The 27,133-nt window shown below is 39.0% G+C and overlaps 1 protein-coding gene across 1 annotated transcript; it reads left to right on the top strand.

The window, feature by feature from the left end:
• The first annotated feature begins 4,440 nt into the window (after window positions 1–4,440).
• On the top strand, window positions 4,441–26,319 carry RAB38 (RAB38, member RAS oncogene family). The gene is made up of 3 exons (XM_062020363.1): window positions 4,441–4,701; window positions 12,840–13,120; window positions 24,710–26,319. Exons 1-3 carry the CDS (start codon window positions 4,497–4,499, stop codon window positions 24,860–24,862), a joined length of 639 nt encoding a protein of 212 aa, XP_061876347.1. The 5' UTR covers window positions 4,441–4,496; the 3' UTR covers window positions 24,863–26,319.
• Window positions 26,320–27,133: the final 814 nt, after the last annotated feature.

The raw sequence follows: 27,133 nt of genomic DNA, 5'->3' as shown, positions 1-27,133 counted from the left end.
CTATTTTCTTGTGCAATAACTATCACCGCATGGATTCAATGTCTCAGACAACATTGTCAATTTTTAAAGGTATTTTTGTTAACAACTGTGGTGCTCACCCAGGATTGATTGTCTTTTTCCACGTTATATTTTCCTATGAAACCTGATCTAGGTGAATCTACTTGTGGTGGTTTAGCCAGGTGTCCCCCAAGTCATAAAAACACTCCTCCTCCCAAACTAGACAGGATAGAGAGAGAAATATAACAAATGGATTATGAGTTAAGGACAGAGAGATCACTCAGCAGTTAGTGTCACGGGCAAAACAGATTCAACTTAGGGAGAAAAAAGTTTGATTTATTAAAGAAACAATAAAAGCAGGGAGATGAGAAATAAAAACTGTCTTCAAAACACCTTCCCCCATCCTTCTCTCTTCCCAGGACCCCCTTTCCTTCCCCCTCAGCAGTAGAGGGGATGGGAGATGGGAGTTGTGGTCAATTCTTCAGGTACCGACTGCTCCAGCCTGAGTCCCTCACAGGATAACAAGTCCTGACAGAAAACCTTCTCTGACATGGACTCCTTTCTCCCCACAGGCTCCCAGGTCCTACCAGGAATTTAGTCCAGGATCAGCTTCCAATGGAGTCACAGCCTCCTTCAGACATCCACCTGCTCCAGCATGAGCTCCTTCATGGGCTGTGAGTGGATCTCTACTCCCCAGTGGCCTCCATGGACTGCAGGGGCACAGCTGCCTCACCATGGTCCTCACCACAGGTCACAGGGGAGTCTTTCTTCCAGGTCCTGAGCACCCTTCTCCCCCTCCTTCTGCACTGACCTTGGTGTCTGCAGAGATGTTTTCACATTCTCACTCCCTGGTGCTGCTGCAGTTTTGCAACTGCACAACAACTTCTCTTTCTCAAGTATGTTATTCACATTCATCACTAGTTGGCCAGGCCTGGGTCAGATGCAGGGTCCAGCAGACTGGCCCTAACCCTATGAGCTACAGGGGAAGCTTCTGGCAACTCATTGTTTAAAGAAGTCACCCCTGTAGCCTCTCTTCTGCTACCAAAAAACCTGGCCCAAGTAAAACCACTACACTGCTTTAACACAGGTTGGACTAGATGATTTCTAGAGATTCCTTCCAACCATGACCATTCTGTGATTCTGTGATATGCCACACAAAGAGAAGGAGTAATAAAATCAATGATGTAGTTATGCTGCCCTTGATTCCTGTCATTGTGTTTGCATTTTTAATTTTATCATTTCTCCTAGAGAAAAAGATCTCTACACAAATAGTGAGAAATTCCTGAAAATTGCTGCTGTAAAATGTAAAATGTAAAATGTTATGCCGAGGCCAAAACAATCTGTAATGCCTGAATTTGATGGAACTTTCTTCAAAATTATTGTTTGCAATAGGAACGTGTAGAGTTTGTATTAATTCTACCAATAAAAGTGGAGTGCTAACATACTCTATTAAATATAGAATGTTCTCTGTAAAATAGAGATGGCAGAGCATCGAATGACACTATCATAGCAAACAGCATGGTGGATAGGCAGGGAATACAAAAGCATAGATATGCATAATGTGACCTGGGATTTTAATTATTATTTACTTTGATTTAATAAAGTTTAAGCTGTATATCTTTACAAGAGAAAACACAGTCAATCAAAATAGAAACACTGAAATATCAACTCAATTGGTGACATGTTTACATGCTCTTGTTGTCTGAACATTGTTGAAGGACCTGAAGCAGCAGAATAATGGCTCAGAGGCATCATCTTGCTCTCCCAGCTTAACAGGTTACTCCATGTCAGCTGAGCCTTGGTAACTACCTACCTGTGGGTGGCAAATGGAGCCTAAATCAGTTTATATTAACTTCCCTTAACTCTCATCTCTGCTAAGACAGATTGCATTGCATCTGTTCCAGGTTAAGAGTGCTTCCTTGGACACCTCTGCCTGCAGAAAATCTTTGAGTTACAGTAACCTGATTGTATGCCTGAAAGGATCAGCTGGCATTGTCAAACAGTTCTTTCAGTGACCACTTAAGATGTGGCCAGCCAAAATCATCTGCTGTCCCACATGGCAATGCTTACTGCTTCTACAAGAGAGCTGCAAATGAGCAACACATCCACACTTTCCTGCACCAGAGTCTTTAGGTGCCAATGAAGCCAAACCAGTACAGGATGTGGGAACAGTCCTCCAAAGAGGTGCAGCAAGGCAGGGTTGATTGCTTTCTCTTGCCTCAGGAGCATTCAGTAGACAGTGTCTATAAAAGCCAGTTCACCCTGGAGTTAGGAGATGCAGGTACAGTTTTTAGTCAGTGAAACACTTCAGTCCATGGTTCACTAAAGTGTATCATCCCTCTAAATGTGATGAAGCCTCCTACATTCTCACTCCACATCTGAACACCTTGCTGAACATCTCACTTGCACTCTTAAAGGAGCTCATTGCACCCGGGTGCCGCTGAGGCCAAGAATTTAGCCGAGCTTAAAGAAGAATTAGAAACTTAAACAAAGTAACATTATTATCCAGAGTTATTTTAGCTAATGCTGATAAAAACTTTGGAAGAGAGATAAAACCTCATGTTTCTGGGTGTAGGCCAATCTCTACATTTACTAATAGCCACCAATTACTTAAAATCTACTTGCAGTGACCTTCCATGCCCTATTCTTTGAGTACTGGCCATCATCAAAGGTGGATAAAAGACCAGATATAGTTCCAACCTCATCCAAAACACAGTTTTTGTAATTTCCAAAATTGCTAAGTCCTTGCAGTCTGCTCTTTTCTTAATATCTAAGATGGGAAATGTTAAACTTCAGTGGAGGATTGTGCTTCCAGTATTGAATCCTCTCTGAAAACAGCAGTGCTGTGAAGGTGAAATTCATAGACTGCACAGTATCAGTAGCAATGATAATAAGCTTGAATCATGCACAGATAGTGACTGACTGGAGTGAACAGATTTGCTTCTCAAATTGCATTCTTTTATGGTGTCCATAGATAACAAGGCTAAACCCTTTAAATTTTTCCCTCCAAACATAAGGATACAATTGACAGCTTATTTTTGGTAAGATAATTTAATTTATTGAAGAAAAGGCTTCTCATTAAAAAAAAGGAAATTTCATAGAAAATATTTTTTTTTTCTCCTCAAACTATCCATTTCCACTTTTTGTATGTGTATTTAAACCTTGAAGTTCGAATTTAAAGACTGATTATAAAAGATTGCATAACATAAGTGTTCTAAATTCTTTGGCTACTAAAATCCAGCCTTTTGGACAGATGACAAATTTCTAATTCCATTTCAGTGCACATTTGGATAATAGCTGCATCAAATACTATTTCAGTAGATGCAAAACGTGTTTTCATTTTATCAAGATCACTGGTAAACTCAAAAATCATTCATTGATGGGTTACATGCAATATTAAAATTCTGGGGGATCTCTATCAAAACTGTTAAAAGGATCAAACATCTCTAGGTTAGGAGTCTCCAGCTAAACTGACAAGTTGGAACTGTCACTGTATTTTTCATTTCAAATATATCTATCATGTCAGTTGAATAATTTACTTAAATATATTCAAGTGTTTGAAAGTTTTATATAATTTATTTTGAAAAACAGAACCATTGAGACACTGGCATTCATATACTTTAATGCTGTTGTGCTTTCATAACTTCTGAGTATCTGACTCATGGGATAAATCTGGGGTTTTTTTGCATTTTAGAGCCCAGTTATATAAAAAAACCCCAAAGCATTAGCTGAATGCTGCATTCAGCAGATGTGAGGGTGCTGATAAATACAAGCAGACAATTGTAATTATGCTAATGAAAGTTTAAAAGATGCATCTGTTATAATTAAATTCATATAGCTTTCCTAGCATGGATGTGTGAAAAGACGTTTTATATTGCCATAACTGCCACTTCTAGTGATATACCTGTATTCACACTGTTTTATGTTGATTAAAACAAAATCACATCCATAGTTAAAGTCATGGTGGTTTAATATTTGCACATTAATGGGAGTGAGAAACATCTGAAAGGAGATTTCTGCTTTTTGTTTGGGGTTTTTTTTTGCAGTGACTGACATTTTAAAGATGTCTGCAAACAAGCACAGGGTGATAAATTATCACCAAGACAACAGTGATTAAAACAAAGTATGTAAAACTAGTGCTTAAAACAAACATTGTCCTTCCAGCAAGGAGCAAAATAGGGAACGGGACTGTTGCATGAATTTTCCTGCAAAGACTTTAGTAGCCAGACTAATCCCAGACAAACCTCGTGCTGACCTTTACACACATGCATAAAACTTTCTGAGAGACTTTCTTCCTTCAGTTCCTTGCTTACTTTATCTCCCAGCAGCTGCCTGCTGGACCTGGTGATCCTGCTTCCGTGTAAAGGGAAAGAGCCTCCACCTACCTTACTCTCCTTCCCTCCCCGGCTCCTCACTCCCTCTCTCCCCCTCAGGCTGGCAGGATTCCTCGGGCAGAGCATGCAATCAGTTCACAGGGAGCAGTCGCAGCCACAGGAAAGATGCAGAAGCACAATCAGAAGGAGCACCTCTACAAGCTGCTGGTGATCGGGGACCTGGGAGTGGGCAAGACCAGCATCATCAAACGTTATGTCCACCAGAACTTCTCCCCACACTACCGGGCCACCATCGGGGTGGACTTTGCCTTGAAGGTGCTGAGCTGGGATGCTGAGACTGTCGTGCGGCTGCAGCTCTGGGATATTGCTGGTGAGTACAGAAGAGGACCATTTGCCCCACAACTTTGCCCCATAACTCAGCCAGAGACAGTAGGAAATATAGACTCAAATTCATTTGTTAGAAGCTACTACTGCCTATGTGGTGAGGGAGAGGAGACTGAGGGGAGAAAACTTTAAGGACAGATTTTGGAGTTTCCCTAAAACCAGGAGAGTCCCAGAGAAAGAGTGTCAGAGTAAAGCCTGTCCTGATGAATTTTTCTCTCTATCCCTTAGACATGTGTGTGGGCACGGGCACCTCTTTCCAAATGCCCCAATTCCTCCCTTACAGCTGATGCTGTTCAGCTTCCCTCATTAAACTTCCCTCTGTGATGTAAAGGAGAGCAACAAGAATTTCCTGTTACATCTATTTAATTTGATGGAAGAAGTGAGGGAGTCAACAAGACAGTTAAATTTACTTTTTCTAGTTTAGAAAAAGAAACAAGGAAAAAGTATCACTGAGTTTCTTTATCAAAATACCTTCCTTCTTCTTTTCCTTCCTCTCTCTCCTACCTTCCTTCCATCAGCCCAATGAAATGCAAACAACTTCTGACATGCTTTGAAAAGAGAAGTGTTTCTATTTGGCAACAATCCTGGTTGTTAAAAATGTGTTTACTCATGTTTACTTGTCCTTTTTCCAACATCAAGCAAAAGAAGATAATCTACTCCGTGCAAGGAGAAAAAGAATAAAGAAGTCTAGCTGTCCTTGCATGCTTATGTAACTAAAAAAAATCAGAGAATTTGAGATTGTTGCTCTCATTACTTATTTGTTTTTATATTTGGATTCCAGTTAAGACCACATCTTTTCATTTTTGCCACCCTCATTACTAGGAATTAAGCATTTCTATTCAGTCCACAAAATAAAAGTTTATCTTGATGGCATGTTTTGTGTGCTATAGGTAATCATTTTTCTCTAGTGTACATAGGAATCCAAGTACAGCAAAAAGGAAGGTGTTCTAAAAACTCGATTAAATGAGGAATTGACATTTGTGAAGTAGGGAGTAGAGGTGAAAGTTATATCAGCGGTTAGGCAACTGTGCCAGCCTGTGGCCTGAGCTGTGTGTTCAGTGATTTAGTCTGGAACAGCACCGAGGAAAACTAGTGAAATGAGAAAATTCTTGACATTCTTATTGACGGAGGGAGTGCCTCTCTTCTGCACTTAGCTGCCTCGTGTCTGAGCTCTGAATTTGGCACTAAGGCACTAAAACTTATGAAACAACACATGTAACCTCAGCTTTTTTACACATCACTCTAGTCTTGTGGATTTCTGCTATTAAATGCATGCATGTTCCGTTTTCATGACTAAAGGCAGGGATAACGCTGGGAAAGCATTGCTTTTACTGCTGACCTGTGACCAATTGTAACCATAAATACATACACGTCCAGCAAAATTTTGCTGCCTAAGAAAAAGCATTTAATAGTAAATTCCCAATGCATCGTGGACTTAAAGAATGTATTTGCATGGCTTGTTTCAGAGATTTATTACACTACTAATCATGTGCTGGCAGATCATATGATGTAGCTTTCAGTCAGGCTGCAGAAGCAATTACACCAAGTTGTAGTACTGAATGTGTAACATGCTTTCTGAGTTATCACACATGACAGAGAGAATTGCGGCACAGTACTAAATTTCATATCAATTGCTCTTTTCAAAGCATCTCCATGAAGGTCAAGACAGTGGTTGGTAATAAAATGAGTTGCTGTCTTGCTTTAATGACTTATGTGCAAGGAGCTTTAGCTCTTTGTGGCTGCACATAGGAAATAAGCTCTGTAAGCAACACACTGAATACAGATCAACGCGGTGCTGGCATAGAAGTTATGATGAGCAACGCATGTGGTTGGTGAGAAAAAAAAAAGTGGTTCAAAAATGAACATAAAGTAAAACTATTTTGAAATATGAAGGGAATAGAAGTGTTTTACCCTGGCTATGGCTGGTCATATACGACCACTTGCAAAATAGAAATATACAAGGGAAAGAGGGAGGAAAAGAAAATCATTGGTTTCAGAATATTCTCTTTCTCTTGGCAGTATCTCTTTTATGAGGTCATGTTTATCTTTTGGGGTGAAGCAGTAAATTTTAAGTCTCTCACCAAACTGAAGTATGTTGGCTTGGCATTTAGAACATCTTGAATTGAAGCAAATGCTGTGAATGTATCGAGGAGACTGAGAGGAGATCTTATTAACATTTACAAATATCTACAGGGTGGGTGTCAGGAGGTTGGGACATCCATTTTTCTATAGTAGCTAGCAACAGGACAAGGGGTAATGGGATGAAGTTGGAACACAAAAAGTTCCACTTAAATATAAGAAAAAACTATTTCACTGTTGAGGTGAGGGAGCCCTGGCACAGGCTGCCCAGGGGGGTTGTGGAGTTTCCTTCCTTGGAGGTCTTCAAGACCCACCTGGACACATTCCTCTGTGACCTGATCTAGGTGAACCTGCTTCTACAGGGAGGTTGGACTCGATGATCTCTAAAGGTCCCTTCCAACCCTTACCATTCTATGATTCTATGATTCTATATGTATTTGCATGTGTGTGTGTGTATTAGATATTTTAGCTTTATATAATTTCCTCCCCCTCCATTATACAGTGAACTGTATACTTGTGAACTTACTACTGAGCTTACCGTGTATTCTTCCTTTCACTTCACTGTGTGGATCACTGGGTAGTAAATTGTTTAACAATCCAGAAATAATGTTCTCAAAAATGTTTTGAGTAAAGCTAGGGTCAAGCTTGTCTACGTTATTGCTAGGATTTACATACATGTTGACTTCATCGGAGGAGTGATATCTTACAGCTGTGGTAGGAGCAAGATATTCCCCTTGTTTCCTCTTACAGATATAAAAAGAAAAAAACCAAATTTGGTTCATCTGATGCCTTCTTGTCTTATGGTTAAATGTAGTTTATATTTCTGTAACATATATTTCTGTATTCTCTAATTTGATAAACCAGACTATAATAATAGCTAAATGCTGAAACCACGTTTATTTAGATGAGAGATGATGAACAAAAAGGATGATAAATTAATTCAAGGATAATGTAGATTCTGCTTCACATATTATTACATTAAGGTGTGGTTTTTTTTCAACAGGTAATGAATTTCTGAAGCTATGGGTGTTAGACAGAAATAATTGGACAAAACATCATCATGGTTTATATATTATGGTATCTGTGATAACACACTGGCATTAAAATACATAAATTTATGTTTGATTTAGTGAAGTGCCTAAATTTCAAGGGACCGAACTTTTGTTACTATGTGTAGGAGGAGAAATACCCATGAAAATTCTCCTCGTCTTTAATTTTCTCACAATAGTTCCATTTAATTTCATTGAATGTCCGAAATTCTCAGTTTTGGTGTTTCTGTCCCTTCGAAAGCATGCCATCACCTCTACTGCTGTGTCACATAAATCTTGTTCCTTATCTTTTCTGCTGCCTCTGTATGAGTATCTTTTAAATTCATTAACAAATTGTGAGAAGGAGATCTTTAAAATACACTCTTAATCATACTTTGAACCAGGCTGCTGTGGTGGGGGTGGCCCTGCAGATGCAGGCTGGGGCTGCCTCTCAAGAAACCAGCTATTACAGACAGCAAATCTGAGTGTATTTGCTTTTCACTTCTCTGCCAGGTTGCTGTTTGTGCTACTGTCTGTGTTTCATATCCATACAGCTCCAAAATTTCTCTGAAGACTGTAGATTTCACTTTAGCTGCAGATACACTGCAGGGAGCAGCAATGTGGATGCAGAGGGCAGAGTAGCACTTCAGGGCCTCCCCTCTTCCTGGTTACAGTTTCACAGACATATCAGCATAGCCACTATCCCTCCTGCTGCCTACATGTGGACTGGATTATTCATTGCTACCAAAAATATGTTGCTTTGCTTTTATAAGGCTGATTCTTATCTCATGAAGACTTGGACCAATGCATTGGAGACATTCACACTATATTAGTGGTGAAAGAATGGTTTCTTTTCCTTTCCCCACAACTTTCGCCTTCAGAAACAGCAGTCTTTGCACAGATATAGGCAAATGTTTCTGCAGTTCTAAAGTTTTTAGGACTCATGCTCCAGGACTAAACGGACTGTTCACTAATGCCAGGCAAAACACATCCTTATTGATTTAGGTTTTTAGTGGCTTCTAAGCATTGCAGTACATGTGCATAACTAAGATAGTCACGGTAGTTTCTAGATTGAGTTACCTTGAAATTACTATTCTGAAAACATAAAGAAGTCCCTGACTATGGCAATTTTATTTCAGTATAGATTCGTGGTGAGATTCATGAGCTTGATCCTGCTGACAGACTGCTGCTCCATATTCTGGGGTGGTGAACACCACCTCAAAGCTTGCTTGAGTTTCAGTCCACAAAGACAATGACTTGAATACAAGGGTTAAAATTCTGAAAGTTGTTTTGAAGTGAAAGGTAAAAAATGTTTAAGTCTTCTCCACATTTTCCAGCTTCTCACTGTTGGCTAAAAGCCTTCTGTAAAGCACGGTGGTTCCAAGAAGCTTTTGACACTTAGGATGAGGGATGGTGGCAACAAGTAAAACCAACTGTAAAATTGGGCATTAGGCAATTTTACTCAGTTTTTATCTTAGACTGTATTTCAATTACTGTGAGTGAGATGTTGGAAATTTTTTGGATTTCAGCACTCTATCATTATTGTTTATAATTTTATCAGAGAGGACAGTGGATTGTGAAGATTGCATATTTCTGTACAATTCATGGTGGTAAATTTATGTGGAATTAATTTTTATAAACCATGAAAATTCAGCTGTTGATTGCTTTAAGCCTAGAAAATGGACTTAAACTTTTCCCTGCTACAGAGATGCCACTGAGATTAGGATAAATGTGCAGCGATGTGCCATTCAAAGAGAGACTTGCTTTTTAATGGGAATCTTGTTGCTTTGGCACCTTTTTCTCCCTGGATTCATTTTAAAGTGGGGCAGGAATCATCTGGTTTAGCAATTAGGTATCCTGTACTGAACCATCTGAGTATGGTTCAGTACTCATTCTGGGCTCACCGGGGGGCTGAGGATAGACATTAAATACCTCTATAATGAAGCTTATATGACCACTCTTAAATTCTATCCTTGCTGAGAAGAGCCCTCTAGATATCTCTTCTCAGTTTCTGAATACAAAGGGACCCTAATCTTAGGTAAACTCAGTTAAATTTTTGGGACCTACATTAGGGCTGATGAATCCCAATGCAAAGCACCGTTTCAGTGCACAAAGGGCATCAGACTCGTGGGGTTTGATTCCACATGCCAGTGGCCCTGCAAGGGATGCAGTAAAGTACAATGGGCCAAATCAAACAAATGATTTAGAAGTTTCTGACCCTTCCAATGAAAAACAATACCCATTTTGCCCATCCTCTATTGCAGTAAAGCAGATTCTAATGTTCAAGGTTGCTTACAAGATAGCACTGAATACCTAATGGTTGATCTATTTTCTGTCCTAATTACTGCCTAAGCCATTGTGTTGCTGGAAAACTAAGGCCAGATTCTGATACCTTTCATGCATCAAACAATGCTTATTTTCATGAGTAATTCTGCTAAATGAAAAAGTTTTAGGAACCTCATCCATTAAGATACATATTTGTTCACAAAAGGGAGGATCTTTGGAAGAAAAGGTTCCTTCTGGATCCTTAGACACAGTATTTAGCTCTCCAAGCACAGTGTAAACACTAGAGATCACTTTTTTCCCAATGTAAATGAAATATAAGTATTATGTAAATGAGGTAAAACTAAACATCTGTGATTTACAAACCACCTCTTTTTCCATGCAAAGTTGCATGTCTTTATTCCAAATATGTTCATATATTAATTGCAACCAATGGGAAAAAGATCACTTCAAAAAGGGTTTAGGCATTTTATTCAGCCTACAGCTCTATTCTTTCTCCTTCTTTGAAGTGACTAATAACGGAAATTGATGACCTCTACCCTCCTGCATAAAGCTGCTTTTACAGACACAGTGGCATTTCTGTGAGTGAAAAACCTAGGTATCTGCAAAAGCAGCTGGAAGCAGTAGGTCAAATCAATGTAATAATATTTGTCAGAACTTTGTGTGTGGGCCACAACTAACCAGAAAATCACAGCATAAGAGACTTTTATTCCTTTCATAACTTCAGTTGTTTGTGATTATTTTATGCAGTAAGTTATTAATTTAGTTCATGTCCTATGACACATCTCACTTCTCTTAGAGATATGTCCAAATACATGTGTAAGGCCCAAGTTTATCTGTTCTTACAGCATCTACATCTCATCTACTGTGCAAACATCATAAGAACTTTGCATGAGAAGTTTAAAGCAACACTGAAATAAAATGTGCATCAGAAAATAATTGTATATGTTGCTGTTTGCCTCACTAATAAGTTTCTAATCAGACTTTGACTTTTGTTTGGAGGCACCTTCTTGCAGATGAAAAAGACTTGCTCAGCAGGGAGATTATTGAATAGCACATGACTTAGTCATTCATCTGATTAGCCTAATGATAGGAATCATAAGACATTTTAAGAAAGCCTAACCATGAGGAATTTTCAATATGACGTCATGTTTCCCAGAAATTATATATTTCTATCTTTCTTTATCAATGGAAGACACTGTTTGTTTAAGGTAAAAAAAGAAATAATTTGGAGAAGAGAGACATTCACTGTTGATTTCTGTATCATGTGAGTGACTTTCTCCTTGCTCCAACAGCTAGTGCGTATAAGAAAGGCAAACATCCCAAACAGATGGTGATGACCCCATAAGTGCATTGAGTGCTATTTCCATGAAATGACACTGCATGGTCTAGAAGCTCAGTAGTCAGCACTCTTCAGTTCTCAACCCAGCCTTACATTTGACAGCACAATTTCCATCAGATAAAACAGGAACAGGTAACCTTCCTAGGGTCAGAGGCAGACTGCCAATCTTCTTGTCTTCCTAATCTACTCAAAAAAAGTGCACATTGAGAAAACAAGGCTAGAAACAGGTTTCTATTGATTGTTGTCCATTTTCCTAGCACCTTTTCTCGGATTTGGAAGCATATGATTAAATGCAAGAGTTGTCTTGCTTAGACTGCAGTAGTTGTGAAATGTTTCAGGAATTTCTATATCTGTTTTTGGATCACAGCAGTAGACATCAATGGAAAATCTATTTTTTCACTTCAAGAAATATTCTGTGCAATTAATTTCCCTTCCTGGAAACATTTTTTCAAAGTTCCCATGAAAAAAACCATATATTTAAAAAACCTCACTGCTGATCAACCTGCCACATACTGACGTCTGTGTGTTAATTTCTACACCATTAATCATATAAAATGGCAGATGTTTACTAATCATAGAACCATAAGTCCATGTTTGAATAGAATATATTGTTAGCTCACAAAAAATACTGTAAATAACTTCCCAGAAAACACTCTGAATTCAGTGAACAAACCTATAAAGCCTCTGAACAGATTGAGTGTGAAATATCTCTTTCCAGAGCAATACAGCTTTTCAGATTGCAACTGCTGTGCTACTTCGTAAAACACTTTCCACGTTTGCAAGACTTTAAATTCATCTTTCTCACCTATGTGGTTTGGTTTGCCAGTGAAAGTAAATCCATAATGACTCTAATGCCTGATATGGCTCCGGAGCTTGATTGTGTTGCTGTCCATTATTATTACTTGCATAGAATTACTTGTATGAAAATATGCAGGATTTTCTTCATGCATGAGCATATCCATTGTGTTAGATGTTTCATATAAAATACTGTCGTATCAAGGAGCTTCTAATCTAGTACCTAGATGCTTTGTGATGCCTGTTTAAACTCCTACAATATACACTAAGGTACTGTCCACAGACCTAGAAATCTGGCAGCTTAATAAGTCTGCTCACTGAAGCTCAAGCTTCTCATAAATTTCTTAAATTTTCTTGGATGTTTACTTAAAAACTCATTTTTTATGCCATAATCTTGTGCATTTTCATAGACATGAGTCTAGCATGGTACTTATTATTATTTAGACAAAGAGCAGCTTTATAAAAGACTTACAAAATGAAGTCCTACCTTCAGTAATGTTCTTTTAGAAAATCTGCTATGTGAAATATTAGCCAAGATTGGAAGCTGTGATTTTAACAGGACAGTGTTTGTTTTCCCTTCTATTTTCTTCATTACAGGCCAGGAAAGATTTGGAAACATGACCAGGGTATATTACAGAGAGGCCATGGGTGCATTTATTGTCTTTGATGTTACGAGACCTGCAACATTTGAAGCAGTGACAAAATGGAAAGAGGATTTGGACTCTAAGTTGGTTCTTCCAAATGGCAAACCTGTGCCAACAGTCCTCTTAGCAAACAAATGTGACCAGGGAATAGATGTTCTTATCAACAACGGTATCAAGATGGATCAGTTTTGCAAAGAGAATGGATTCGTGGGCTGGTTTGAAACATCAGCAAAGGTAATGTTTCTATTCAAAAACAAAAAATTCTCCAGTATTTTAGTTCCTAAAATAGTTCAGCAGCAGCTCATAGGTAATGTTTCTGTGTTTCTAAGACAATTCACTTGGTAAAAACATGTACTTTGAAAAGCTCTTCTCTTGGTGGAATTAATTAAAGATTGATTTGTAAATTCATATATTTCTATGTCTTTTAGGTCTTTTATTCCAAAGTAAATTATATGCAATATTCTGAAATGCAGATACTCTAATATGATAAGTCAGCTGTTAAGTATGTAATTTGCCAACAGTTTACGGCATAATAGCCCGGGGAGGACGATGACCTTTGGCAAGCACAGAAGCTACCTTTTATGAATGATATGAGAACATTTCTCATACTTCTTGGCAATGAATATTGTCTTTAAATACTTACATAACCCCTTTGTCTGAGAAATGCTGATTTGAGATAATATGTTTATTGTGTTAGATTCCAGAGAAGAAGTCAGTCTATTGAAACATTTGTACGATACTTACTATTGCAAACTCACATTCTCAAAAGCCTTTTTTAAAAAAATCACATATCTGGGAAAGATCAGTAGTCAAAGTTCCAAATGAACTGCTCTGAAGTTCAGTTCTTTGCCTTGGAACAGATCTCCTAGTTATCTATAAGAAAACAGAGATAAAAATCAGAAAGGACACTGAGGCTTCCAGAGAATAAAAGCCCCTGATGGGTCTATATATCACTTTGAAATTTCTCACATAATCTCAGTGTATGCAAGATTTGGAGACCTGGCATGTGAAATATTGATTTGAACACAATAATTCAATCGATATGGTGTTTATTGTATTATGAAAACTGGTGTCATCATTAACAGCTTTGGGGAACATTTGGATGGTTTAAAAGTAAACAGTTTGGTTCTGATTTCACCTAGATTATCAGTAGACTGGAAGCCAAAATGCTCCATTCAATTAGTTAATTCCTTTTAGGCACTTTATGAAAGTTAATTAAGAAACTTTGGAGTGTATACTTGTATGTTACCTTCCTGATCTTGACTCTTTCTTTAGGGATTAATATTTAAAAGAAGTCTCACTTGCAATCAGCAAAAGTAGCAGCAGGTGACTAGCAGCATGTCCTAGATGGCCTCAAGCTTTGCATGTACTTTGGGCAGAAATTTCGATACAGAAAGGGAGCTTGTAAGAAAGATGGGGTCAAACTTTTGTAGATAGGAAATGGTTTTAAACTAAAAGCAGATAGATTTAGACTACATATAAGGAAAAAAAATGAAAATGAGGGTGTTGAAACACTGGGTTGCCCAGAGAGGTGATAGGTGCCTCATCCCTGGAAACATTCAAGGACAGATTGGAAGGACCTCTGAGCAACCTGATCTAGTTGAAGATGTCCTTGCTCATTGCAAGGAGGTTGGAGTAGATGGCCTTTAAAGATCCCTTCCAACACAAACTATTCTACAATTCTATGAGTCTATAATCCCGTGATTCTATGTCCTTGTGGTCAGTGTATGTGTTTCTACTGAATGGGCCTCAAAACTAATTACTGTTTCTTCATAACACCATTTTTTCATAGAATCATAGAATCATGGAATGGTAGGGGTTGGAAAGGAATTTTAGAGATCATCTAGTCCAACCTCCCTGCAGAAGCAGGTTCATCTAGATTAGATCACACAGGACCATGTCCAGGCAGGTCTTGAAGACCTCCAAGGAAGGAGACTCCACAACCCCTCTGGGCAGCCTGTGCCAGGGCTCCCTCACCTCAACAGTGAAATAGTTTTTTGTTATATTTAAATGGAACTTTTTGTATTTCAGCTTCATCCCATTACCCCTTGTCCTGTTACTAACTACTATAGAAAACAGGCATGTCCCAACCTCCTGACACCCACCCTGTAGATATTTGTAAATGTCAATAAGATCTCCCCTCACTCTCCTCTTCTCCAGACTAAACAGCCCCAGTTCCCGCAGCCTTTCCTCATATGAAAGATGTTCCAGTCCCCTGATCATCTTGGTGGTCCTGCACTGGACTCCCTCTGGAAGTTCTCTGTCCCTCTTGAGCTGAGGAGCACAGAACTGGACACAATACTCCAGATGAGGCCTCACCAGGGCAGAGGAGAGAGGGAGCAGAACCTCCTTTGACCTGCTGGCCACACTCTTCTTGATGCATCCCAGGATGCCATTGGCCTTCTTGGCCACGAGGGCACATTGCTGGGTCATATTTAGCGTATTATCAACCAGCACTCCCAGGTCTCTCTGCAGAGCTGCTCTTCAGCAGTTCAACCCCCAGCCTGTACTGGTGCAGGGGGTTGTTCCTTCCCAGATGCAGGACTCTGCACTTGTCCTTGTTGAACCTCATGAGGTTCCTCTCTGCCCAACTCTCAAGCCAGTCAAGATCCCGCTGAATGGCAGCACAGCCTCTGGGGAATCAGCCAGTCCTCCCAGTTTGGTGTCATCAGCCAACTTGCTGAGGGTACACTCTGTCCCCTCATCCAGATGAAGATGTTGAACAAGACCGGCCCCAGAACCCATCCCTGTGGAACTCCACTGGCCACAGGCTTCCAACTCGATTCTGTGCCATTGATCACCACCCTCTGGACTCTATCATTCAGCCAGCTCTCCATCCACCTCACTGTCCACTCATCCAAGCCTCACTGCTTGGGCTTTCTGATGAGGATTTTATGGGAGACAGTGTCAAAAGCCTTGCTGAAGTCAAGGTAGATGACATCTACTGCTCTCCCCTCATCTAGCCAGGCAGTTATGCACTCATAGAAGGATATCAGGTTGATCAAACAGGATTTTCCCTTAGTGAAGCCATGTTGACTCCCCCAATAACAATCTTATCCTTCATATGTTCAGGGATAACATTCAGGATGAGTTGTTCCATCACCTTTCTAGGGTTGGAGGTAAGGCTGATCGGCCTGTAGTTTCCTGGATCATCATTCCTGCCCTTTTTGAATACTGGAGTGACATTGGCCTTTCTCCAGTCCTCAAGCACCTCTTCTGTCCTCTATAATTGTTCAAAAATGATGGATGAATCCCTTCAATACCCATTGACTTAAGACTGCTGCACTTGGCCAACAAGACTTTCATTTAAGCTAAGTCAAGTCAGAATAATTTCCCCTCTTGGCCTAAGTTCTGAACTAAATCCTACACATTTTCTGTAAAGAAAAGTTATTATAACTGCTATCTTTAAATTTTGGATGTTTCATATATGTAGTATCCTTTCAGCCTAGGGCATAATGAATCATTGGATTGGAGAAAAAAAAATCTGGATATGCTTGCTACAGACAATAGAAACTGTTTTCTGAAGCAAATTAACACTGATAGAGTAGACATTATATTGCAGCTAACAGTTTCATCGGTTCAAATAACTTATAACTCTTTTTGTGGTATCCTGGAATAATCTCCAGAGGTTTTCTGGAGATATGCTTGGAAACGTTGTAGCCTTCAGAGCAAACAGAATATGGTTTATGCTGTTGTGGTTTGGCCCAGCTAGCACAGCAGCACCACAACAGTCTCTCACTCGGTGCCCCCATTCACCCCCACCATCGTTAGGATGGTGGAGGCCCCAGCGAAATGGGAGGAAAAAGATAAGCAACGTTGTTGTGGATCGAGGCAAGGGCAGGGAGGGCTCACTGCCAATTATGGTTCTGGGCAAAACAGACTCCAGTACTCGACTTAGAGAGGAAAGTAGGAAAGTTTATTCTACAAGGAACAGAACAGAATAAAAGCAAAAAGGGAGTAGGATGATGAGAAAATTACAACCAGCACTTTAAGATCTCCCTCCCCCATCCCTCCTTTCTTCCCAGGCCCAGCTCATTGCTCCCGATATCTCTATCTCCTCCCCCCTCAACAGCTCAGGGGGGCAGGGAGTGGGGGATGTGGTCAGTCTCTCACAGATGGGCTCTGCCACTTCTGTCTTCTCATATGAGGATGACTTCTGGCATTCTTCCCCTGCTCCAACATGAGGTTCCTCCCCCAGGACACAGTCCTTGACGAACTTCTCTCATGTAGGTTGTTCCCAACAGCTGCGGCTTCTGTCGATACAGGGTCCCTCACACGGGACATAGGCCTTGGTGAATATCTCTGGTATGTGTTCTTCCCCACAGTTGCAGTTTCTGCAGATACAGAGTCCCTCCCACTGGACATGGCCTCTTCTGGGCATAAGTTTAATGAGCTGCTTTGGTGTGGGCTGTTCCCCACAGTTACAACTTCTGTGAAAACTGGGTCCTTCCCAAGGGACATGGGCTGCTCCAGCCATAGTCACTGCCCCGGCACAGGATCTTCAACAATCACTACCCCAATGCGGAGTCTTTAGCAAAATGAGTCTCTGCCCCTGATGTTGGGTTTTTAACAAAATGCAAATAAATCACTGCTTCACCAACCCCCTCTGCAGCATGCAGGGGAGTCTCTGCTCCAGCACATCTCCTCCTCTCTTCTCTCACTTACTTGGAGCCCACATGGTTCCTCCTCTCTCTCTTCCCACTTCTTGCACTGCTACCAGCTGGAAAAAAGGAAAAGGACAGAAGAAGAAGGACAGGAAGAACCCTCATCTTCTGGCTTCTTCTTAAAAGACATGATATATGCATTTTTGAGAAACAAAAGTGATTACTTTTAAAAATACCTCTTTTAGTTCTGTTTTCCTTATAGGAAGTAGCATGCTATCTATATACCTATCATATTTCAAACTGTCAATGGTTTGAAAGTTTTGTCTATAACACTGGCAGATTACACATAAAACATCGCTGCATTATTCCCTGGTGCTGTTTTTCTTAAGTTAATGACTCCAATATAAAACATTTGAGACACCTAATGCATTGTTATGTATTAGTTTTTGTTCTGACATTAATCTTAAGGGAATACTTAGCCTTTTCCAGTCTTCTGCTCCCTACAAAGATATCAGAATTTGTTCAGGTAGTTCTCCATCCAAGAAAGCTCTTACTGGGCAATAGTACAATGCTGTCTGGTCACAGGCTATACAGATCACTATATATCTGGTGCAGAGCCTGGTCTGATTTATATATACCCGTATGAGTTTGCTAATATTGATTTCAATCTGAAAGGCACATCCCCAGATAGTCCCCAAATAACCCTTAATAGTAAATTCTTTAATAAATGCCATGACCACAACTATTGTGAAAGACGTATTTTTTAAAAGGAAGGAAATTTCTTGTCACAGGTTTAATTATCCAGCATGTGACCATCGTAGCTGAGAGCTCCATTCACATTTGCAAGCCTTTTCACTACCATTCCTAGTTAAAGAGGCAAGTTTTTTACTTGGATTAGAAAAGCAGGGCTTTCAAGCTTATTATCATTTTATAAAGAAAATGGGACTTGTCCATCAAACAGACAAGTCAAGAAAAACTAAATGTGCTTAAAAATACCCACTTCAGAAATAACTCAAAATACCTCACAACTGACCATGCTGTGATTATGCTTTTTTTTTCACCTATAGTAATTTTCCTCTTTTGCCTACTATAATTCTGCTGTCAGCATTACAGAATTAGGTGAAAAGATATTCACATTTGGTCCAAATTGCCCAGAAAGACTGGAAGTTATGCTTTTTAGATCTTTGATAAATCTGGCTAAGCACACAGCAACTTGTCTGCTGAGCATCATGGCCTGGAGACTGAATGAACACAGAGTCTCTGGGTTATTTGGACAAAACCTATTTGTATCAGGAAAAAGTTATAGAGTCTTTTCCCCCCTCAGAAATGTGGATAACAGCAGACCCTTTCTCCAGCTTTTGTCTGACAGACAGTCCATGGTGTGTTGCAGTGCCCAAACTCTGGACTAGGAGTCAGTAGTTCTCTTTGCTACTGATCTACTGATCACTCTCTCTGATCCAGTCTCTTCTTCCATGAAAGGATAGCAGTTCTGCACCTTTTACCAGTGAGCTCTGTGAACAAATCAGGGTTTACTAACCTGTGTTTAAATTACAAATTCTTCAGTTCTTCTGATTAGACTATAATTATGAAAGTTGAAATGATCGACTTGCAGAGGAACAGGATATGTGGTTTTGATTTTCATAAAAACAAATGAGGTTTGGACATGTGTTTGAATCAGGCTGACACACTGCAGCTAATCTGCTGACCTAGTAACTGAAACCAAAGCAATCCATTTGAGACTGCCAGACCCAGTCAGGAATGTATGGCTCCCTGCAATGATTTTTTTATTCACTTAAAAAACCCCTCTAACCAATCTCACTGCACAGAGCCTTAAAAAATATTTCAATTTCTGCCATAGACCAAGAAATGAAGCTGACATGGCAGGAGCTTACAGTTCAGATATACAATCACTGTGCAGAACCCTCTACAGAGCTTGTTTCTTGTAACTGAAAGGTCCCTTCCAACCCCTGCCATTCTGTGAGTCTGTGATTCAGGCTTTCCTACAGGTGTTAGAGATGCCCTATAGCCCTCTGGATCACTTTTATGAAATATGTTATTTATATGCTGGCCAAAAGCTGGAAATTCAGAGAGTCACAAAATTGTTGAGGTTGAAAGGTCATTTAGTCCAACAATGTTGTTGCAGGATATCCAACCAGCTGTAAGAATTCAATCACAGAAATCAGCAGCTCACAGCCCTGAATTTCATCTTCATGCATCCAGACAGCTTTTAACCTTTATGGTTGTGTTTTCTTAGAAACACAATGACAGCAATATGGTACAACATCTTAATAAGGCTCTGCTACCAGCCATTTCCAAGGGAGCTCTACGCAGGGAGTGTGTGGAGCCATTCCCTCAGATTGCTTACTTTGGGAGTGTACAGGTTAAAGCCTCTTGAGAGTCATTTCCCTGCTCCTGGATTTTAGTGCATTATAGAAATAAAATGTAGAAGCAATGTGGTTCTCACTAAGTTCCCATCTAACACCTGAATATTTCAGAGTTTGTAAATGTTTATTTAACAGAAGTTCATTTCCTTCAGCTCCAAGGTCATTGTCTCTAAGTGCTGCTGGTTCAGATCTCCCCAAGTGCCCATGTTCGTTAGCTATGTCTGTATAAACATTGTTCTTCACTCTGACTTTCAAGGTGAGACTCAGAAACATCGAATTCAGTCAGAGAAACTTCCCAAATGTAGAAAGGAAGTAGCTTTATACCAGAAAATGAAGACAGATAAATCCAAGATATCTGGATGTCAAAGAAAGAAAAGTTTCATCTGTAAGTGCCACGAGCATAAAAAACTAGCAAAGGCCTTTTTTTCCTTCTGTAAATTGCTAAGAGCCAATCTAGTCTGCAGGGGTTTATTTCATATATTAGAACAGAATGGTCTGTTAATGTCCTCCGTCTGCATTAGAGATGCCAGAGAGGGGGAAGGCAATCCATAATGCAAATCAGCTTGCTGAGCTTGTATAGTCCTTTCAATAAAGTATTTATTTTCTCTTTAGCTCATTGTTGTATTACAAGACTATGACATTATTTCCCATAGCAATAAGTTCAAGGGTTTTAAATCATGGAGCTCTCCTTCCCTGCCTCAAGTTGCTATCCTTTGCATAAAACTGTCCTTTGAAATGATACCTTTGAAGGAAATTGATCTAGAAAGAAAAATGTAATTTCAGTTTTGTCTTCAGTGTTCCTTTCTTGCTATCAGAGACTGCATGGGGTTGATCAGGGGAATGGAACATCTTTCATATGAGGAAAGGCTGTGGGAACTGGGGCTGTTTAGTCTGGAGAAGAGGAGACTGAGGGGAGATCTTATTAACATTTATAAATATCTAAAGGGTGGGTGCCAGGAGATTAGGACATCCCTTTTTTCTATAGTAGCTAGTAACAGGACAAGGGGTAATGGGATGAGGTTGGAACACAAAAAGTTCCATTTAAATATAAGAAAAAACTATTTCACTGTGAGGGTGATGGAGTGGTGGAACAGGCTGCCCAGAGTGGTTGTGGAGGCTCCTTCCTTGGAGGTCTTCAAGACCCATCTGAACATGTTCCTATGTTACCTGATCTAGATGAACCTGCTTCTGCAGAGGATTTGGACTAGATGATCTCTAAAGGTCCCTTCCAACCCCTACCATTCTATGATTCTATGATTTTCTTTGCCTTGATTTGGTAATGTTTGGTAATAGAATAAAGAGTAGCATGTGTTGACTTTTCCTTTTGCATTCTTTCTTGATGAAATCAAGAGAAAAACCAGCCTAAGTAGTCAGACATCATCACAGCAGCTGGGTTCAGGTCTTTGCTCTAGCAGACATCAGCAGGTTTATGCAGGTAAGATGCAGTAGTGAGAACTAGTAGCCTTAAAAGAGGTAGACTTAAAAGTATAGATAGAGAAATTTTCCGCCATATTTGGAGACTGTAAAGGTAAAAGTGACCTCTGAAGATGCTCAAAAACAAGCTACATCACTACAGGTGCATCTACTATCATGTCAAGGGCTAGATAACCCCTGAACATATTGATGCTCAGAAGTGGGTTTACCAAGGAGGCAGAGTAAGCCCCTGAGTATAACCTAAAGAATTTCCTCCCATCATGAAAGGACATTAGTTAACTTTCCCAAACAAAGAGGGGCAAAGCAATGTGAGGCAAGAAGAAAAGAGACAAGAAGAGGTAAAAGACTAAGAAAAGAAAGGAAAAGTAGAAAGGCCCAAATTTCAGCAGTCACCACAATTTCTGTTGTCTTTTGTGTAGAATGAAAGCCGTAACGGACATGACAGTCACATTTCAACTTAGAGAAGATTGAAAGCCATCATTTCACTTTGTTATGTTGTCCCACCTATATTTTCTTTCTTTTTTGAAGCATAATTAATTTTAGTTTAGACATAATTGTGACAGTTTCCATGTCTCCATTACAATTAGCAGATTGTCTCTATCTAATCTTACACTTCAATTGTTGGTTTACTTGTGTTGGGTGGATTTTCACCTCCTTTTTGTCTGTCCTTCCTTAGATTGCCTTTCAACACCTTCTGCTCTCTAAAATTACCAGGTTCCTGGGTGTCTGTGTTTGGATAGCAGATCACCTTCTACTGTCTGCAGCTGTTTCGCTGCTTAGCAGAATATTGATTTCTTTTCCTTTGCAAAACACACAGTAGGAAGAGAGGTATAGGAATCAATATTTCATTAAACAAGGCAGAACACAGAAATGTCTGACCCACAGACCTAGGACACAGACTAGACACCATAAGATTAGGGTTGTAACAAAAGGAACATCGGAGAGGAAGTCATCAAGGCATAGAGCTGGGACAGTAGGAGTTTCTTTGTTGGTGTGAGCACAGGTTCCTTGTAGCAAGTGACTTAGCATGTCACCCATGCCACATGTCGGTTGTTGTCTAAACCATGGGAGAAGGCTGGAACTACACACAAGCTCAAAACTAGCTGTGCTGTCTGTCAGGGTCACTCTCCCTCTCTTGCTCTCCGTGTACCACAAAAGAAATTTTCATTCACACAGATGTTCAGGATGAGAAAATACCTCTCTGATCCAGCACAGACTGCTTTCTATTCCTTTCATACAAATCAAGAGATAGAATTTAAATCGTATGGGTGCAAATGCTTTAAATAGTTAATCCTCACAAACCAGCACATTTTTCTTTAAGAAGAGAGAGGAGGGTGGGCACAGACTGAAAACAAAAACTTTTTCAGGTGGGAATACCAGAGCTGAGGATAATCTCTATCTGTATCTAATCTCACTTCATAGATATTCATTAGATCTGGGCAGACATCTACCAAGAAAACAAGAATTTTAAATACCAAGAATTTTAAAAAGAAGTTTTATAATCCCATTTCACTTTAGTCTGAGTTCTGGCTGTAGTGTAACAGCACTATTTTTTCCTTCTGAACTCTTAGTCTTAGGCCTGGAAGATGGACTCCCATCTATCACCAGTAGGGATGAATGGTGTCCACCTATACCTATTTTATGCTTTTGTGGGCTTGGGTTCCTTCCCCATTTTGTAGTCTTATAAAATGCTGATCTTAAACCTCTGACAAAGGTTTCCGTTAATACATCTGAACATTAATCAGTTTGGACACAATCTCAGATAGTCCCTAAGACATTACTTGAAAAATGTATGCTGTCATCCCAAGAGAGAAGCAGCACATGGGAAAGATGAGATACTAATCAATCCATTAATAAAGGAAAACACAATGCAAATATTTTTATGCATTTGCTTTTGTGTATTTAATAATCCTGTTTTGTCTTCAGCTTTCTAAGCAGCACTGAGAGATATTTTTAAGTTGCCTATTTTTTTTCTGATAAAATTTCACAGTGTTCTGAAAAAGACTTTTGGTGTACGCTTGAGGAATTTGCTTGTCTGGTCTGAGAGCCATGTGATAAGTAACAGTTTAACATCTCACTACAGAGCTGATTCCCAGCTCTGTATTACTTTCTAGGGGCTAGTATGTAAAGGACTTGTCTAAAGATTTGTTTTTTTAAAGCCAGCTGATAGTCTTACAGGTCAGAGATCAAATATTTCAGTTCATTTGTGTAGTTGAAGACACCTGTGAAGTCTTGACAGTAATCAACATTTTCAGTTAGATCCTCAGATTTCAGCTCTTTACTGTGGTGTAAATGGATGGTCAAAGAACTTTGTGCAGCTTTGCCATTGATTTCGAGGGAGTTAGAAATCAGCCTCAAATTAATTACATTCTTTTAGCTTCTGGTTTTCACATAATTGTACCATCTCTACTGAAACACATACACATGCATTTGGGTTTCTTTCTTTTATAGATAAATTTCATACTTAAACAACTGACTCTTTTTTAACATACAGATGCAAAAAAAAAGTTTAAAGGGTTTTAAAATTTAAAATTAAGTTGAAAAAAATAATTTTACAGGTTATTTTATTAATGATGATGAATTGATGCTAAGCATTTGCTGAAGGTAGACTTCCCTACATTGTATGCGTGGGTGGCTATGGTATTAGTACAACAGGCTCCAGATTCAGCTTGGAAACCTGGGTAATCTTAGATTTCAAATAAAAACATAATCTTTATGGAGCAAGGGGAGTATATGCATATACAGAAATAGATACATATATATTTGTATGCATTTCTATAGATATGTTAAATGGGTGTGGGATATAGTTTCCCAGAAAAATGAAGCTACAGTGAAGTTTCTATCTCCTGTCCAATAAAATAGGTAATCAATGCCAATAGTTAGAGTAGAAGATCTCTTCTATACCAGAAAACCTGACTTTTCATTCCAAGCATATCAGTGGCTGCTGTTAAAAATGTCATTCCTCATCATTACTACTTATTATTTATATGCTTTGCTGAACTGTGTCTCACTGATCGGGCTGTTTCAGCTTTATTTATTATAAAAAGTAAGGGTTGCTGCAAGTTAAATGCACAGTTGAAGTAAAGCACTTAAAGATTTACTTCAGGTATCTATCTTTAACATTTCTCCGGTATTTGTTTAGTTTATTGAATCAATCAAATTACCAGGAGTTTGGAGTAAAGTGAACTCTGTAAAATTTAAAGGAGATATAAATCACAATATATACATAAAGCCTAACTAAAAAAATTACAGTAAACATTATTTAATACAGACAATTTTTCAAGTTATCTATTAAGGAAAGTAAACTTTTAATATTGCCTAGAGAAAAGTTTAATTATGCACAAGAAATATGCATTGTGGTGTAATTAATATTGACTAATCAACCTCTCTTTCTCTTGTAGGAAAATATAAACATCAATGAAGCTTCCAGATGCTTGGTGAAACATATAATTGCTAGTGAGAGCGATCCAGTTCAGTCTATTGAACCAGATATTATAAAACCACACTTGAATTCCTCCAAGATTGTCAGTTGTTCAGCTTGTTTTAAATCTTAAGAGACTTCCAGACCATAACAAGAGCTTAACAACTGTGATTCATACGTTATCTGACGTACCCAGCCTGCCCAGATTATCCATTTTATTAAAAAAAGTATTTAAATTTTTCCATAACTTTTTAACAGATGAAATTTATTACAAGAGGTTCATTGACAGCAACTATTCAAAATTGTCTTCTGTTACTGTTCAGATACAGCTTACAATGATGGCTGTGTTTTCTCAGTTGGGTAGCACTACCAGAGATATCAAAACCTATTTCTTTGCAATATGGATTCTGAAAGCTTCTCTTTGTGATCTGATTGCAGCAATACCCTACTTGTCCATTGGTCCTGCAGCCATCTTTCTCAATACTTTAACCAAGCAGCCATTATCATTACACTGTTTTGTCACCCCTCAAACTTCATTGATCTTGTTTCATATGAGGAAGATAATGATGACAATGAATATATAGCTGTTCAGAAAGAGCCTTCACAGTGAAATCTTCCCGTTGCAAGTTCAGCCTCCTGGATGAAGTGGAAAGTCTGAACATGGAACAACCTTTCAGTTATGCAGTCGATTCACTTCTCCAGGAGATGTCAACTTCCGAGACAAAACTCTGATATAAGAATTGACTCTTTGTTTCTGAAGAGTTACATTCTCATAGTTGTTAGCATTGTCTCCAAATGAAGCCATATGAACAAGCCAAGTGTGAGAAGTGACAAAACAGGGAAGCAGAGATAGTCTCACAGGTGAGGCAGGTGACAGTTTTCAGAAAGGTTATCTATTCTATAAAGCCAGTATTTCTTCTGAAAAGCACTCATTGATTTCTTTCCCTTCTTTCCATCCTTCATGTCACAGACATCCCTGTGTATTTAAACAGTGGATTCTATAAGCCCTTGCATGCATTCCTCCATTATGTTGATTCTCATGGGTGAATTCACTATTCACATTATAATGCAAACAGCTGAATTTTTCAGGGGTGCATCTGTGTTGAATGGCAGGTTGTTTGCTTTCTGGGAGTATTTTTCTAAAAAACACAATGTATAAATGATCATACAAGGGAAAATGAAACAGTTCTAAGAAATACTTCCACAATATGTGCAGAATTTATTGAGCTGTACTGTGGAAATTAAACAGTTGATTTTCAGAGTCTCACTAAATATGCAGTTTGGTGGATCCATTGAGACAGGTATATCTAGACAAGAAGTCTTGACATCTCACTGCAAGAACCTGCAAGATAAACTTTGCCTATCTCCTTCTATAGATAAATCACCTATATTTTCTATTCCTACTCAGCCTTTTCCATTCTAAACTGTAATCTCTCAATGTCTGGAGTTGTCTCCTCAGATGAGTTTCTGACCTTAGAGATATGTAACACTGTGGAGAGGAGGAGGCAGAATCTCATGATGTCTTATGTTCACAGACATCGGAGAAAATTTTCACTGAATTCTTAGTTGAAAATGGGGTGAAACTTTCAAAGACTGGTAAACAGGTGTTGAGTAGGAAAATTGAAAAGAAAAAAGAAAAAAAAAAGTCCTCAAGCTGACCTTGTCCTGTGAGACATATGGGGTTCATGTGCCTCTGAAGTTCATCTTAATACTTGACAATGTTGCTTTTCCATTGAAGTTTTATGATCTTAAAGGTTTTTTCCAATAAAACAGATTCTGTGATTTTATTACTAAATGACCTGTCACTATACAGGCACTGCAGTGGAGAGACAGAGACAGAGATGTAAGTCTTTAAGTGCTCTTTCTAAAGCCTTAAATTGAAAAATCTTTGTCACAGAATTTTAGAAAATAAAAAAGGTCTATGGTTTTAACAATAAAACCCCACATCTAGAATCAATCCATGCACTCACACAGATGTAAGGGTCCATATGTATATCATGAGCTGGCTGTTTTTAAGGAGAGTAGTTTTCAAGTTGTCTTGAACTATCCTTTCACACTTGTGTTAAAAATCTTTTAACTCCTGCTGTGATCTGGGTCAAATACCTTAACCTTTCTGCCTCAATTTCCTCATCTGTAAAATAGGGATTAATGTACACACCTACCTCACAGTACTCTTGGAAAGCTCCTGATGGCCCTGTGGTTTGAAGGTGTATGTTATACAAATGCCAAGCTCTATTACTTCTCTGAATTAAATATGAGTGCCCTCTAGCATAAATATATGGTGCTGTAATGCCTTAATGTTCTAAATCTATCCAGAGCTTGTCTGTGCCTCAACAATTAGATTCAATTATTCCACCTCAGTTAACATAGTTGAGGTTATACAGCAATGTGTGACTGCATGGGA

The sequence above is a fragment of the Colius striatus genome, chromosome 1, assembly GCF_028858725.1.
Source record: "Colius striatus isolate bColStr4 chromosome 1, bColStr4.1.hap1, whole genome shotgun sequence".
NCBI classification, from domain to species: domain Eukaryota; kingdom Metazoa; phylum Chordata; class Aves; order Coliiformes; family Coliidae; genus Colius; species Colius striatus.
Note: the sequence above shows the minus strand (reverse complement) of the source record. Positions and strands in the feature narration are given on the sequence as shown.

Bases quoted from the DNA above. Each gene is read 5' to 3' on its own strand.
- RAB38 (XM_062020363.1), top strand. From the start codon at position 4,497: ATGCAGAAGCACAATCAGAAGGAGCACCTCTACAAGCTGCTGGTGATC. The intron at 4,702-12,839 runs GTGAGTACAGAA...TCTTCATTACAG, and splicing joins GCAGCTCTGGGATATTGCTG to GCCAGGAAAGATTTGGAAAC. The intron at 13,121-24,709 runs GTAATGTTTCTA...TTTCTCTTGTAG, and splicing joins GGTTTGAAACATCAGCAAAG to GAAAATATAAACATCAATGA.